Raw genomic sequence first — 12,688 nt, 5'->3', positions numbered from 1 at the left:
AGGGTCCAGGAATGTGGGAGGGGAAGGGGCTTCATGCCCATTGCTGTCCCATCCCATCCCATCCCATCCCATCCCATCCCATCCCCCTATTCCCACCTGCTCCCCGCCTGCTGCTGGGGCACCAGAAACCTCAAACTGCTGCTTAAAACCCCCGAAGCTTAATTAAAGCAGCTGTTCACCACTCAGCATCCAGCAGCCCCCGGGGGCGAGGGGAGCTGGGCTTTGCTTTACCGACTGCCTGAGCTGATCAAATAAAAGATTTTCAGTCTTCCAAGCCTGTCTTACTGCAAGCTGACACATTAATCACAGGTTAGCTATCTCCAGTCCTTATTTCAAAAGCATTACAAAAGCTCATTAAGGCACGATTGCAAGTATTTAACAACTGCCCAAGTTTCAAAATATTCATTTCAAAATGAAGCAGCTCCATGAGATTTTTACAAGTGTGGAAAATAAAAGGGGTGCAAGAGGTCTGGCTGGTGGAGGAGCTGTTCCTCCAAGGAAAACTGGCTTCTCCAGCCATGAAGAGGTTGTTGATGGCTCCAGTGGGTTTTCCTCCACCTTCAAGAGGATGCAAGAGCTGGAAGCCCCCAGCTCGAGGCCACTCACCAGGGACTTCTCCTCCTGTCGCAGCCACTGGTAGTCCTCCACCATCTGCTTCTGCTGCTTGTCCAGGACTTGCCGCATCTTGAGCCTCTCGGTCTCCCAGAGCTTCTGTGCCTCCTCCCTGCTGCTGGGACGAAGGAAATCTTCCTCCTGGTGTGCAGAGCCAGTGGTGACAGGGGGAACTCAGGAACCAGAGCCCTCCCCTGATTTTGGCACGGGAGCCAGAGCCCTGCTCCATGCAGGCAAGCCATGTACCACACCACAAGAGCCATGAACCCCCCAAACTGAATTTGGGGAAGATCTGGGTTTCCAGCAGGGAAGAGGAAACCACCAGCTGGCTCCACATCTCCCACCACCACATCCCAGCACTTTCCATGGGCAGCATGCATGGGCCATCTCAGTGAGTAGCTCATTGTGCCCACAGCATAGATGCAACCAACATCGTGGCTGTGCTGGCACACCAGGCAGATTATCACAGGATATGCAGCAACACCTGGCTCTGCTTTCAGGGCTCGAGTAACCAAGCTCAGGCTGCAAACAGCCACTGGCATTCCAGGCAAAAAAACGCCCCAAGGAGCGGGAGCCACCCATGTCCTGCTCATTTTTGGGGACACCATGCCAATCTCTCATCTACCAACATGCCTTCACCAGGATGCGTGTGCAAACGTGCATGGCAGGGAGCTGGAGACATCCCAGAGCCCTTCGCAGTCTTGATCCTTCTAGCCCACAAACAGCACCCATGGGGTGACAGGATTTGGCCCTCCCACAGCTGGGCTGAGAGCAACATTGAGCTTGAAGCGCCAGAGGCAGCAGCACGAAGCAGAGCATGGTGCAGTGAGCATCTCTCCCACCAAGTCCTCGCCTCCTGCGAGGTCCCCAGCATGCCCCAGATGAGGTCACCTGGGACCAGGATGTCCTCTGGATGCCATGGGATGGGGGAATCCCTCTCTTACCCTCATGCTGTGGCGCTTGAAGACGTTGTGGCGGTTGAGCGGCGGGGTGTGCAGGGAGTTGGCTGGAGACTGGTACTCAATGGGACTGGTGAGCGTAGGCGAGCTGGCACACAGACCCTCGGGCACCTGCGGGCAGGTGGGGGTGGGCAGCGGGGCAGTGCAGGCACAAAACAGGGCCACAGGGGGTTAGTGCAGACAGACAGACAGACGGAAAAAGCAGACAACGCAAGGAAAAGTGGCTTTTGCACTGGGAGCAGCCTCTGCCTTCATCCAGGCAGCAGGATTGGGAACTTTCTCCCTGCTCAGCTCTTCCTTGCCCTGAGCATGGGCTTGAGACCTCCTGCGCTGCTGTCTGGACCCTTTCCCAGTCCCAGAAGAGCACCCAAAATAGCTGCTCTTCAGGGTTTCACCCTGATGCTCCAGGGACCAGCACTGGTCCTTGCAGAGGGGATGACCTGTGCTCCTGCAGGGCAGCCACACTCAGCCCAGGTAACACCAGCAAACCCTCTCTCCTCCCAGCTGGGCATGCAAACTGGCTGCTGCCCAGCGTGCAGATCCCCCTTCCCTGGGGTGAAACCCTCTCTGCCAGCTCTGAGTGGTGGACAAAACCCGGGGCAGGAAGGGCAGGGCAGGGCTGAGCCCCGAGCAGTGTGTTGTTCTGCTGGCAAGGCATTGGGAGGCACTTGGTGGTGACATGGAGCACCTTGGAGCCCCCAGAGCCATAAGCACCCCAGAGCTTGAGCTCCAGGCAGGGATTTCTGGCATTGACCCCCTTGCTCAAGTCCCTGTGGGATGCTTTGGCTGTGCAACCTTACCTGGAACTGCAGCTTGGGAGCCAGGAGGTTGCTCTGCGGTGGTGGCTTGTACCTGGGTCTGCTGGGCTGTGGAGGAGGGGGTGGAGGGAGAAATGTCCAGTGGGTGTGAGCCCAGGGAGGTCCCACTGCTGCAGCACCCCTAAGCAGGTCAAGACGGGGAGATGAACCTGCCTGCACAGGCTCTGTCCTCTTCTCACCTTTGGAGGTGGCTCCTGGAAGGACGGTGGTTCCATGATTTTGGGAGGCCGGTGGCGGTTGTTCCTTTCCTGTTCCTTGGCAAGTTCCTTCTCCATCAGGTAAATGTCACTGCAGGGAGACAGAGGGGGACAGCCCCAGGAGGGAGCATTACCACATCTCCCATACCCCAGAGAGTGGGGATGCTTGAGCTGAACGGGCCACGGAAAACATGAGGGAGCAAGGAGGGATGGGAAAGCAAAAGGAAAGGACTGGGAGGACATAGCTTGGTCCTGGTTGGCCAGACCAGCACCACCATGGCTGGCCCCAGTGAGATGTGGGGTCAGGATTCCCCTGCAAGACACCTCCCTGGGAAGCAAAGCATTTCCATTTCAGCCCAGGCACCACCATAACCTCCTCCGAGGGCAGGTGGGCTCAGATGGTCTCAAGCAGCCCTTTGAGTTCGGACTTGGCCAGAAACATCCAGACCCAAAATTTTGCATGGGTTTGTTTTTCTCCTCCACCCACTTGCTCCCCCTCCATCAAACCCCCCAGCCCACCATCAGTCCCTTGCATCCCCACTCACCTTAAGCTGCAAACCAAGTCCTTGAACTTGGGCCTCTCACTGGGGTCATAGTCCCAGCAGCGCGTCATGAGGGTGTAGAGGATGGGTGGGCAGAGGTCCGGCTTGGGCAGGCGGTCACCCCTCTCCAGCACTCCAATCACATCCTTGTTCTCCAGCCAGAAGAAGGGCTGCTTGCCATAGCTCAGGATCTCCCACATGCACACAGCTGTAGGAGCAACATCAGCAACCTTAAATGATGCTAAAGCTACCAGCTGGGGGACCAACCCCTTGTTGGTGTTTTTGGGGACCTGGTGACAGTGCCATGCTTTGTCGTGTGGCACCAGATCACTTGGCTTTCCGGTTGCTGGGTGAAAAAATGCAGAGGGAAGAGCTGCCTGCTCTCCTGGTGAGCTGCAAGGAGCCCAGCTCCTGGTTGCTGCTGGCCATAGGGCTGCTGGGGATGGACAGACAGACAGACCAGAGGCCATGGGGATGGGTAGATAGGCAGTGGGATGCATATTTGCAGGGGGCTGCACATTTAACTCAGCCCCACAACTGTCCTGAATTCACCAGAGGAGGAGAAAGCACCTAATGGTGGTTGAATTGGAGGAAGCCCTGCCCCAGGAGCCCTTCCCTAAGGTGTCTTTCCCCCGGGGCAAGGCTGGGCTAATCGCCCTGCTCCCAAGTAGGATTTGTCCCTGTGCATTAAGATGATGCCACAGGAGGTGGATGAAGCCTGGGACCCCCCTCCATCCCCATTCCACCACGCACCGAACATCCAGACATCGCTGGCCGTTGTGAAGCGGCGGAAGTTGATGGACTCAGGTGACATCCACTTGATGGGGAGACGGGTGATGGACGCTGGAGGGAGACAAGACAGCGGCTGTGCTCACTGAAGGAGGGCAGCGGCAGCCCCGGCGCAGGCAGAGAAGGGCAGCAAGGTCTCACCATGGTCTCTGCCCCAGCCTCTTCCCACCACCCCGTCCTGACATTGCAGGGACCCCCAGCGTGTGCCAGCTTCACTGCCTGAAGAAATCCCTGCTCCACCCTCACAGGGTTGGAATGAGTCCCAACCCCACTGCACAGCTCTTACCTTTGTAGTACTCCTCGTCCTCAATGTACCTGGAGAGCCCAAAGTCTCCCAGCTTCACGCACTCTGGGGAGGCCACCAGGACATTCCTCACGGCAATATCCCTGCAAGGACAGAGACCCTTGGCTGGGGAGAACGGATGAAGAAGGGGTGGAGAAGGAGACCTCACACCTGGACAGCCAGCTCACCTGACTGCAAAAAGGGTCTGCAGCAAAGGATGCTGCCATCCTCCTACTGCCCACCTGCCTGTCCCCACCATGGTCCTGCCTTCCCCTGCCTCTCATGGCATCCTGCCCAGCTCCTTTTCCCTCCTGCCCTACCTGTGCACGCAGTTGATGGCCTCCAGGTAGGCCAGGGCTTTGCTGATCTGCAGGGCGTAGAGGATGAGCGTGGGCACAGTGAGGCAGTGCTTGTTCTGCTCCAGGTATTGCCCCAGCTGCAACAGGACAAGCGAGCGGGGCTCAGGGACCGAGCAGGGGCAGGAAGGGTAGCAGGGGCACGGGATGGGCTCCAGCGCTGGGACCCTGCTCACCTCTCCATAGGGATACAGCTCCATGATGATCCAGGTGGGCTCCTCTTCCGCGATGCCAATGAGTTTCACGATATGGGGGTGGTCCAATTTCTTCATCAGCACTGTGGGGAGACCACGTCAGACACTTGGCAATGGGAGGGGGGTCCCCTCCAGAAGCCCCAACCCCTTTTGGGATATACTAGGCTATCTTTGGTGATTCCTCCTGCTCTGTCTCCAGCTTTGTGACAGAGACCTGCCCCGATACCCCAGGAGAGGCGTTGAGGCTCCTGGTTTCCAGCTCTACATCCAGGTGGTGCCCATCTGCTCTCATACAAGGATTCAGCAGCTTTTCTCCAGCCCCAATCCCCCATCCTAGTATCCATCCCCCCCATAAACCGGGTATTTTGGAGAACAGCCCTGTCACAGGGGTGAAGGCATGGGCCACCTCCCTCCTCCTGCTCTGTCCTGCATTGCAATGGCAATTTGTCCCCAAGCCAGCCTCAGGGGATGCCAGGCGAGGGTTCTGTCTCTAACAGCCCACCACTGCAGTGCCACAAACACCACCAGGCCCCCCACATCTGTCCTCTGCCCTGCTATGTAAGCCCCAGGGTGGGGGTTTAGTGGGCTCCGTCCCCCTGCGAAGGGCAGCGTACAGTGTGCCCCCCCCCAGTGCACCTGCTTCGCTCAGGAACTTGTCCTTGTTCTCCAGGCTGCAGTCCTTCTTGCAGGTCTTCACAGCCACACTGATACACTCCCCTTTCTGCAAGGAGAAGGAGGGGGGAGCTGTGTTATCTCGCTCCCCCCCAACCGCAGAGGAGGCAGGCAGGGCAGGGAGAGGGCAGGATACTCACTGGGGTGGTGTAGATCCCCTCGTACACCTCTCCGAAGAAGCCTTCTCCGAGGATCCTGCCCAACGTGACATCCTCCCGGGAGATCCCATAGTGCTGGACTTCATGGACAGGAGAGCAGGGCAGAGGTGGCAGCACCAGTGGGTGGGAAGCTGCCTGTACCACCGCCCATTCCGTGGGCAGAGCCCCCATGCTAAGTGGGAGATGTTGGCGATCCCTGGGTACCAACCCTCTCCATCACCCCCTTGGCAAGGACCTACAGGTCCTGCCCCGTGGCATGTAGGGTGATCCCAGCTCCTTCAGCCCCTCTGGGGGGTAAGGTGGGCATCACAGTCAAACCTTGTTCCCAGCTTTGAGGGAATTTGTGGGGATGGGGTAGGACATTGGGGTGGGCAGAAGGAGGTGAGACAGCTTCCTTGAGATGTTGGAACATGGGCAAGAGGGCACCCAGGGGGGTGGCACCTACCTCCAGACCTCGGTCTTAAGGACTCATCAGGGATTTCAGCATAAATATCAGAGTCTAGGGCAAGAAGGAGGTTGCAGGCAGGGATTCAGGCAGCTCAGTGGGCAGGGTGAGCATCCTCATGGGGTCCAGCCACCCAGCCCAGAGCAGTGCCCGCAGGGACCATGGCCATCAGGAGCATGTGGAAGGGACCATGGCCATCAGGAGCATGTGGGATGCCAGCCTGGCCCTCCCCCAGGATGCTCAGCTGCATCTTGACCCCCAGCCGAAGGGCTGGGGGTGTCCAGCTCCACAAAACCCTCAAATCCCTTTGTACTGGTGTCCCACAGCCCTGCCTGCATCCCCTGGGAGGAATGAAGAGAGGAGAAGAGCTAAAAACTCACCGATGCTCACGCTGTCCGACAGCATGGACTGCCTCTCCTCCAGGTGCCTGTGGGGTGGAAGGAGGCTGGAGTCAGGGAGTGGGGTTGGGAGGCAGGATGGGGTTCCCAGCCCTGCTCTGGGGCCAGGCACTACTTACGGGGCTGGGATCTGCGGCAGGCTGATCCTCTTCTCCCGCTCTGTGGAGAGGACAGCAGACAGTCATTTCCCAGCAACCTCCATCAGAGCCTAATGGGTGCTGAGGCCCCCCAGTGCCTCACCCACACATGCAGTGAGTTTGGTGGGTCTCAGCTAGGGTCACTCCAAAGCCACGGGTGATGCTGTGGCCATGGAGAGAGCAGAGAAGCGCTCAGAGGGGGCACGGGTGGGGACCCTGCCAGCATCGGTGCTCTCCAGGGTGCTCACCTCTCCTGGGGAAGATGATGAGGGAGGTTTCCAAGTCCCCCTGCAGCCGGCAGTAACCATCGATGAGGTCAGCCATGTTCTCTGCCTCAGCCAGAGAAGCTGTCTTGATAGCGAGGGACTGGGGGAGATGGTAGGGATAGCGGGATGGGTGAGTCCAGAGCTGGGGCTGGGGGATGCTCCCAAGGGGTTCCTCCCCCTTCTCTCCACCTCAGGGTAGCTCAGTGACCACCTCCTTGTTCTGCACTGGATCCCAGTTTCTCCAGCACTGCTGTTCCCAGCACCCCAGGATACCATGGCCAATGTGCCTGGCACCAAACCCTTCCCTTGAGGCAGGGGCACTCCCAGGGGAGCTTGGACCCCCTCTGCTTTGGGGGACAGTCTCCCTTTGGCAAGGGCTGGAGGCAGGAAAACTCTGTCAGTGGAAGTGGAGCCATCCACCAAGTCCTGCATAACCTGAGGGATGCAATGCCACCCCACAGCAAGGTGATCCCCCATGCCACCCACCCCTCCTCCAGCACCTGGGGTACCCCCGCAGTGCATCCTCACCTGGGGGGTGCCGCTGAGCCCCAGCTGCAGCACAGCCCGGCCCTCCTCCACACTAGAGCACTTGATGGACTTGATGTGCTTGAATTCGGCCAAGCACGTGGGCTGGGGAGAGAGGCAGAGCCCCAGCATCAGCCCAACTGATTTAAGAGCACCCGCCCCTCCGTTCTCCATTTAGCACCCAACACATGCCCGTACCTTGGCCTCCTTGCTCGTCATCTGCCGGATGCCCTTGGGTCCGATGACCAGGTCCACTGTGATGTTCCACCCTTGCTGGGGGAGCAGCAGAAGGAGGATGTAAATTTGGGGAGGGGGGTACCCCAGGAGCCAGGTTCTCCCCCTCAACCTGCTGCAACGTGTGAGACACCTCAGGAAAAACCACCTTCCTGGAGGTATTTGGAGACAGGATAGTTTGGAGAGGGGATGGTTGATGGTGCAAGGCAAGGAGCCCAATGTGGGTGCTTTTTCTCCTCCTGGCTCCAGAGGGGTTCCCGGTGCTCCTGGTTTGCCACTTTCTCACTCCAAAAGCATTTGGCAAACTTCAGGCACTGGCTTGCACCCACTGGGCTTGGATCCCTTCGTGTGGAAGGTCCCCAGAGCCCCAGCCATACCCCCAGCCCCTCTCAGTATTCTCCAAAAAGGAGACCCCAGATCCTCCCTCCACTCTAGGGAGGGGGAGAGATGCTCAGCTTCTCATCAGGGAGGTGATGCTGTGGGGCTGCACAGGGGATCTGGGGTTTGTGTCTCCCTTGGGGGAACAGTGAGTGATTTCCAAGCCTTGGAAACCCCCTGCAGGAACTAGTCCAAGCTAGGGGCAGCTGAGTCCCCATCTGAATGCGGGGACCACAGCAGGGAGCAGCCCACAGCAGGGTAGCTTTGTCCGTGCTGCCACTTGCAAGCATCCCTGGTCTGTGCTGCTTAAGTGGTGCCAGGGGATGCTTTGAGTGGCAGCCCTCTGCCCTGCTATGCACAGTTAATTAACAGCTTAAGACTCCTGATGACTCCAGTTGCATCTTTAGCAAGACTTTGCTGGGTTTAAGGGCATGGGAGATGCAGCTTCGAACACCAGCTTGTGATGGAGGTTGTCCTTGCCCTGCAGTGTCCCTCCTCCACACTGCCTGGCACAGTGGCCATAGCCAACACACCTGGCCCCAAAGCAACCTGGGCAGGGGGATGTGCTCCCATCCCAGCCCATCCCAGCCCAGCCCAGCCCAGCCCAGCCCAGCCCAGCCCAGCCCAGCCCAGCCCAGCCAATCCAGAGCACTCACAATGAGCTCGCAGCGATAGCTCTCCTGGTCGATGTTGGCGAAGCTGGAGAGGGTGTGGAGGAACTTGAGGATGCACTCCTCCTCCCGCAGCAGTGCATACTGCTGGAAGGTCTGCTGGATCATCTTCCGAAACTGCTTGGGCTGTGGGCACAGTGGCTGCTAGGAACGCTGCGCACACGCCTGGCGCGCAGAGGGGGTGTGGGGGTGCAGAGGCTGTGAGCTGAGCTTGGACATGTGCACGCACATGGACACAGGCACGCATGCACTCACCTGCAGATATGAATATGCACCCTCACCCGTGTATGTCCACACGTGTGCCATCACGCCTCCATGTGTGTGTGCTCCTTCATATGTACATGAGTGTGGGCAGGTGCGTGTGCACACATATGTGCAAACGCGGCCACGTGTGTGCATGCATACATACATATGCATATAAGTGTGCATGCAGGTGCATCATCACATGTGAGCAGTGAGCATACATATACAACACATACATGTGCACATGCATGCAAATAATGCCTTCACATGTGTAAGCAGACGTGCCTATACATGTGTCTGCAAATCCACCTGCGCACACAGGAGCACACATGGTCCTATATGTGAATGCACACACATGGGCAGATACACCTTCACGAGTGCATGCAAAGCTACAGGAGCAGGGGCAGTTGTGCATGTACATGCATGTGCAAACCCACATGTGCACGCTGGTGCTCTCACCTGGCCCCATATGTGCACATCTACACACATGCACACGGGTGTGTACATGCAGATACGTCGTCCCACATGTGAGCACAACCACACGTGCACGCAATTGCAAGCAGATGTGCACACTCGTGCAAATCTACATGTGTGCTTCCATGCACACACATGAGCACCCACAGCCACACCCGTGCATGCTTACCCACCTTGCACCCATGCACCCAGCCCCACTTCACACACCCATACATGGCCCTCACCTTCAGGTTCTCCTGCATCTGGCTGGGGAAGAAAAGGTCCAGACCCACCTCCTTCCTGGAGAGCAGAGAATTCCCCCCATGCACATTAACAGGCCCGCAGGGACCCCGGCTCTGGGGGCTGTGTGGGGGCCTCCCTCGGGAGCTGTAGCCCAGCGGGGGGGTGATGCACCAAGGAAAGTCGGTGCTGAGGGGCAAAGGGGTGCTACTCGGGGAGAAGCCACCCATGCAGCATGGGGTGAAAGGTTTCCATCTCCCTCTCCATGCACCCTCCCCATAAGGAAGGCTGATGGCTGCAGGAGGATGAGGAGCTGCAGGAGGATGATGAAGGCCATCTGCAGAGCTCTGGCCCTTTGGGACTGGCTGGATGGGGTGGGGAATTTGAGGGTAGGGGGGGTTCTGCCCAGCAGGATGGGCTGTGTCTACTTACTCCAGGAACTCAAAGTTGGACTTCTTATCCAGTGCGTTTTGAGGCATGTCCTTATAAAACCTCCTGAGAGAAGGGAGGGACATCAGAGAGCCTCCCTGTGCTCCTGTCCCCCCACCACGTCCCCCCACCAAGGCAAAGAAATAGGTGGAAACTCCTTCTTCCCCTGCAAAACCCTCCATGGCCCCAGACCCTGCTCCCTTGTCCGCCCCAGCCCTCCCGCTGCAGCAGATGAGCTACAACAGACGGAGGCACGTACCTGAGCTCGAGGCAGCCCAGCTGCAGGGCCATGCCTTCGCTCACCTTGCTGGCATAATTCTGCATGTACTCGCTCCGGAGCTGCCGAGGAGAGGCAGGGGTCAGGAGGCGGGGGGGATGCTGGCAAGGGATGCTGGCAGGGGGCACTTGCAGTGTCCACACACTCCTGCATCCTGCACTGGGATGCAGCAGGGGCAGGAGCAGGGTGAAGGGGTTGGGACTGGCTGTCCCTGATGGAGATGCACAGATCCAGGAGCAGGATGGGAGCACAGAGGCTGCCCGTCAGCAGCCCAGGGTAAAGGTAAATGGGCTGCAAGGTCTTGGGGCTCTTGGGAATCATGTTTTCTGGGCTGGAGAGGAGGAAACATCCTCCTAGAGCTGGGGGGTGGGTCAGGGTGGCTGGAGAGCAGACCTGTCTGGGGCTAGGAGACCCCCAGGGCCACTTCTGACCTGCTGGTAGAAGTAGAGCAAGGTGGTCCTGTCCTCTTTGAAGCGTTCCACAAAATCCTCTGGCAGATAGCGGATTTGGAGATCGTACCTGGCAACAGGAAAGCCCCTCAATGAGGACCATGCTGGAGCTTTCCTTCTAATGGGGCTTGGTGGTCCCCATGCCCACCTGGGTTTGGGGACAGAGAGAGATGGACACCACCATCATGAGTCCTACCTCCATTCGGCCTCCAGGTGCAGGCACTCATACTTCTCCTGCACTTCGCCCACCGTTAGGTCCGGGTGCAGCCAGTGGATCTCATCTGACTTCACATGCTTCAGGCGGAGCCCATAGCATTCAGCCAGCTTGATGTCAGGCCCGATGCGGCCGCTCACCAGGATGGATTTGATTACCTCCTGGGGTGAAAAGGAGCAGGGCTGAGACCCCAGCGACACCAGCCAGGCTCCAGATGAGCTTTAGACAGCAGGAAAACAAGGAAGAAATACAACACAACCACAACAGAAATGTTCCTGGAGCAACCACAGCCCCAAACACAGCCACCAGCCCCAGTGGTCTCCAGGTGAAGCCTCCAAAGATGCCTCCAGCTTGCTCTGCAACTACCCACAGCCTGAACATGTCCCATCCAACCTCCCAGATGTATTTTGGTCAGGGATAAAAGCCCAGGTGTGTCTCTTCCACCCTTCCTTATGCTTCAGCTGAGCTACACCCGATGCACGGCATCAGCGGCAAGCAAGCAGCAAAGCAGGCATCACTGCTGCCAGTGAGCTGGCGGTGCATCTTGTTTCTCTGCTTTCCTCCCCATCGCTGGGGCAGTGCGGGCAGGGAGTCCCCAGGACCTGCCAGGCCTCTGCTCTCTCTCTGCTACCCAACCAGCCAACTAAAACCAGTAGCCAGGGGCAAGATGGCTGAGCTCTCCTTGGTGAGGAGCGGCTGCCTCCAGTTTGCTCCGCTCCTGCATCCTGCTGGCTGTCCTCCCATCCCTGTGTTGGGGACAGCCTGACTGTGGACATTTCATGGTTTCATTTGCATTCCTCCTCCCCAGCCTGAGGAATCCTTTCCTGCTCCAACCACTTCTCTGAAACTTTCTGCTATGCCCATGACCCCCTCCTGGAGATGGGGAATGGGGACAACCCTGTCCCCCTCCATGTCCTACCAGCTGAGGAAAAATCCCCAGCTCAGCTGTGCTGAGGAACAACCCCCAGCTCAGCTGTATTTTGGTCACCTTTGCGTGACTGTTGCAATGCGCTGTCCCGAGGACTTGCCCCAGGAGAAGGCACAGCATCACCCATTGTCCCCTGGATGTGCATCTCTCCTGGTGGACACCAACCCTGCAGCACCCAAGCACAGAGATGATGCTGGCCAGCACATCCCCAGCATCCACACATCTTCCCTCAGCTAGGAAGCTGCAGGACTCCAGGTAGGAAGGGTGAGGACCACATTTCCCAGCCCAAAGCCACCATGTCCATGATGGAAAGGCACCAATACCACCTTCACTGTCCTCCCACCTCCATGTCCCCACAAGCAAAGGGCAGGAGTTGGGTGCAGAAGTCCTGGAGGGGTGGTAGAAAAGACCTGGATCCTGGCTCACAGGTCAGGCAGGAGAGCAAGAGGTGCTGCTGGCCCCAGAGCTGGGTAACCCCCTGAGATATCTAGGTATGGCAGTCACCCAAGCAGGCAGTGACACTGCGACATGGCCATGGGGAAATATCGAGGGTTTGGGGCTGTGGAGGTCACTGTCCCCCTCACCACCGAAGACCTGCATCTGTGCAGGCCAGAGGGCATGAAGGGAAGGTGGGGCCTCAGCTCCTGCCAGTCCCCAGCCTCGTCCCAGCAGTGTGGGCTGAGCCCCAGTCCTGCAAGGCACCATCATGTCCCACATCCACTTGTCCTTTGGCCTCCTCCCATTGTCCCCTGCACCTGGGGATGTCTTCTCCAGGATGAGATGAACCAGGTCTGGAAAGTCCTCTCTGCTGCCCATGAAGG

General features: G+C 58.3%; 1 protein-coding gene across 9 annotated transcripts in view; it reads right to left on the bottom strand.

Annotated features, from left to right (window-relative positions):
* The window catches only part of PTK2B (protein tyrosine kinase 2 beta), a 29,305-nt gene that overhangs the window by 2,962 nt on the left and 13,655 nt on the right, over window positions 1–12,688 (bottom strand). For 7 of the 9 annotated variants that reach the window (XM_056343743.1, XM_056343741.1, XM_056343742.1 and 4 more), the window contains 23 exons: window positions 10,922–11,100; window positions 10,708–10,795; window positions 10,259–10,338; window positions 10,003–10,065; window positions 9,576–9,630; window positions 8,620–8,760; window positions 7,550–7,624; window positions 7,355–7,456; window positions 6,809–6,926; window positions 6,543–6,582; window positions 6,406–6,452; window positions 6,026–6,079; window positions 5,563–5,660; window positions 5,387–5,471; window positions 4,733–4,833; window positions 4,521–4,636; window positions 4,204–4,304; window positions 3,882–3,971; window positions 3,132–3,336; window positions 2,569–2,677; window positions 2,372–2,437; window positions 1,557–1,682; window positions 607–753 (listed from right to left, as the gene is read on the bottom strand). In XM_056343743.1, the coding sequence (XP_056199718.1) occupies window positions 607–753; window positions 1,557–1,682; window positions 2,372–2,437; window positions 2,569–2,677; window positions 3,132–3,336; window positions 3,882–3,971; window positions 4,204–4,304; window positions 4,521–4,636; window positions 4,733–4,833; window positions 5,387–5,471; window positions 5,563–5,660; window positions 6,026–6,079; window positions 6,406–6,452; window positions 6,543–6,582; window positions 6,809–6,926; window positions 7,355–7,456; window positions 7,550–7,624; window positions 8,620–8,760; window positions 9,576–9,630; window positions 10,003–10,065; window positions 10,259–10,338; window positions 10,708–10,795; window positions 10,922–11,100 (2,286 nt within the window). The remainder of the gene's footprint in view (window positions 1–606; window positions 754–1,556; window positions 1,683–2,371; window positions 2,438–2,568; window positions 2,678–3,131; window positions 3,337–3,881; window positions 3,972–4,203; window positions 4,305–4,520; window positions 4,637–4,732; window positions 4,834–5,386; window positions 5,472–5,562; window positions 5,661–6,025; window positions 6,080–6,405; window positions 6,453–6,542; window positions 6,583–6,808; window positions 6,927–7,354; window positions 7,457–7,549; window positions 7,625–8,619; window positions 8,761–9,575; window positions 9,631–10,002; window positions 10,066–10,258; window positions 10,339–10,707; window positions 10,796–10,921; window positions 11,101–12,688) is intronic. The other 2 variants (XM_056343740.1, XM_056343739.1) reach the window with 1 other exon arrangement.

The sequence above is a fragment of the Falco biarmicus genome, chromosome 6 (genome assembly GCF_023638135.1).
Source record: "Falco biarmicus isolate bFalBia1 chromosome 6, bFalBia1.pri, whole genome shotgun sequence".
Lineage (NCBI taxonomy): Eukaryota > Metazoa > Chordata > Aves > Falconiformes > Falconidae > Falco > Falco biarmicus.
Note: the sequence above shows the minus strand (reverse complement) of the source record. Positions and strands in the feature narration are given on the sequence as shown.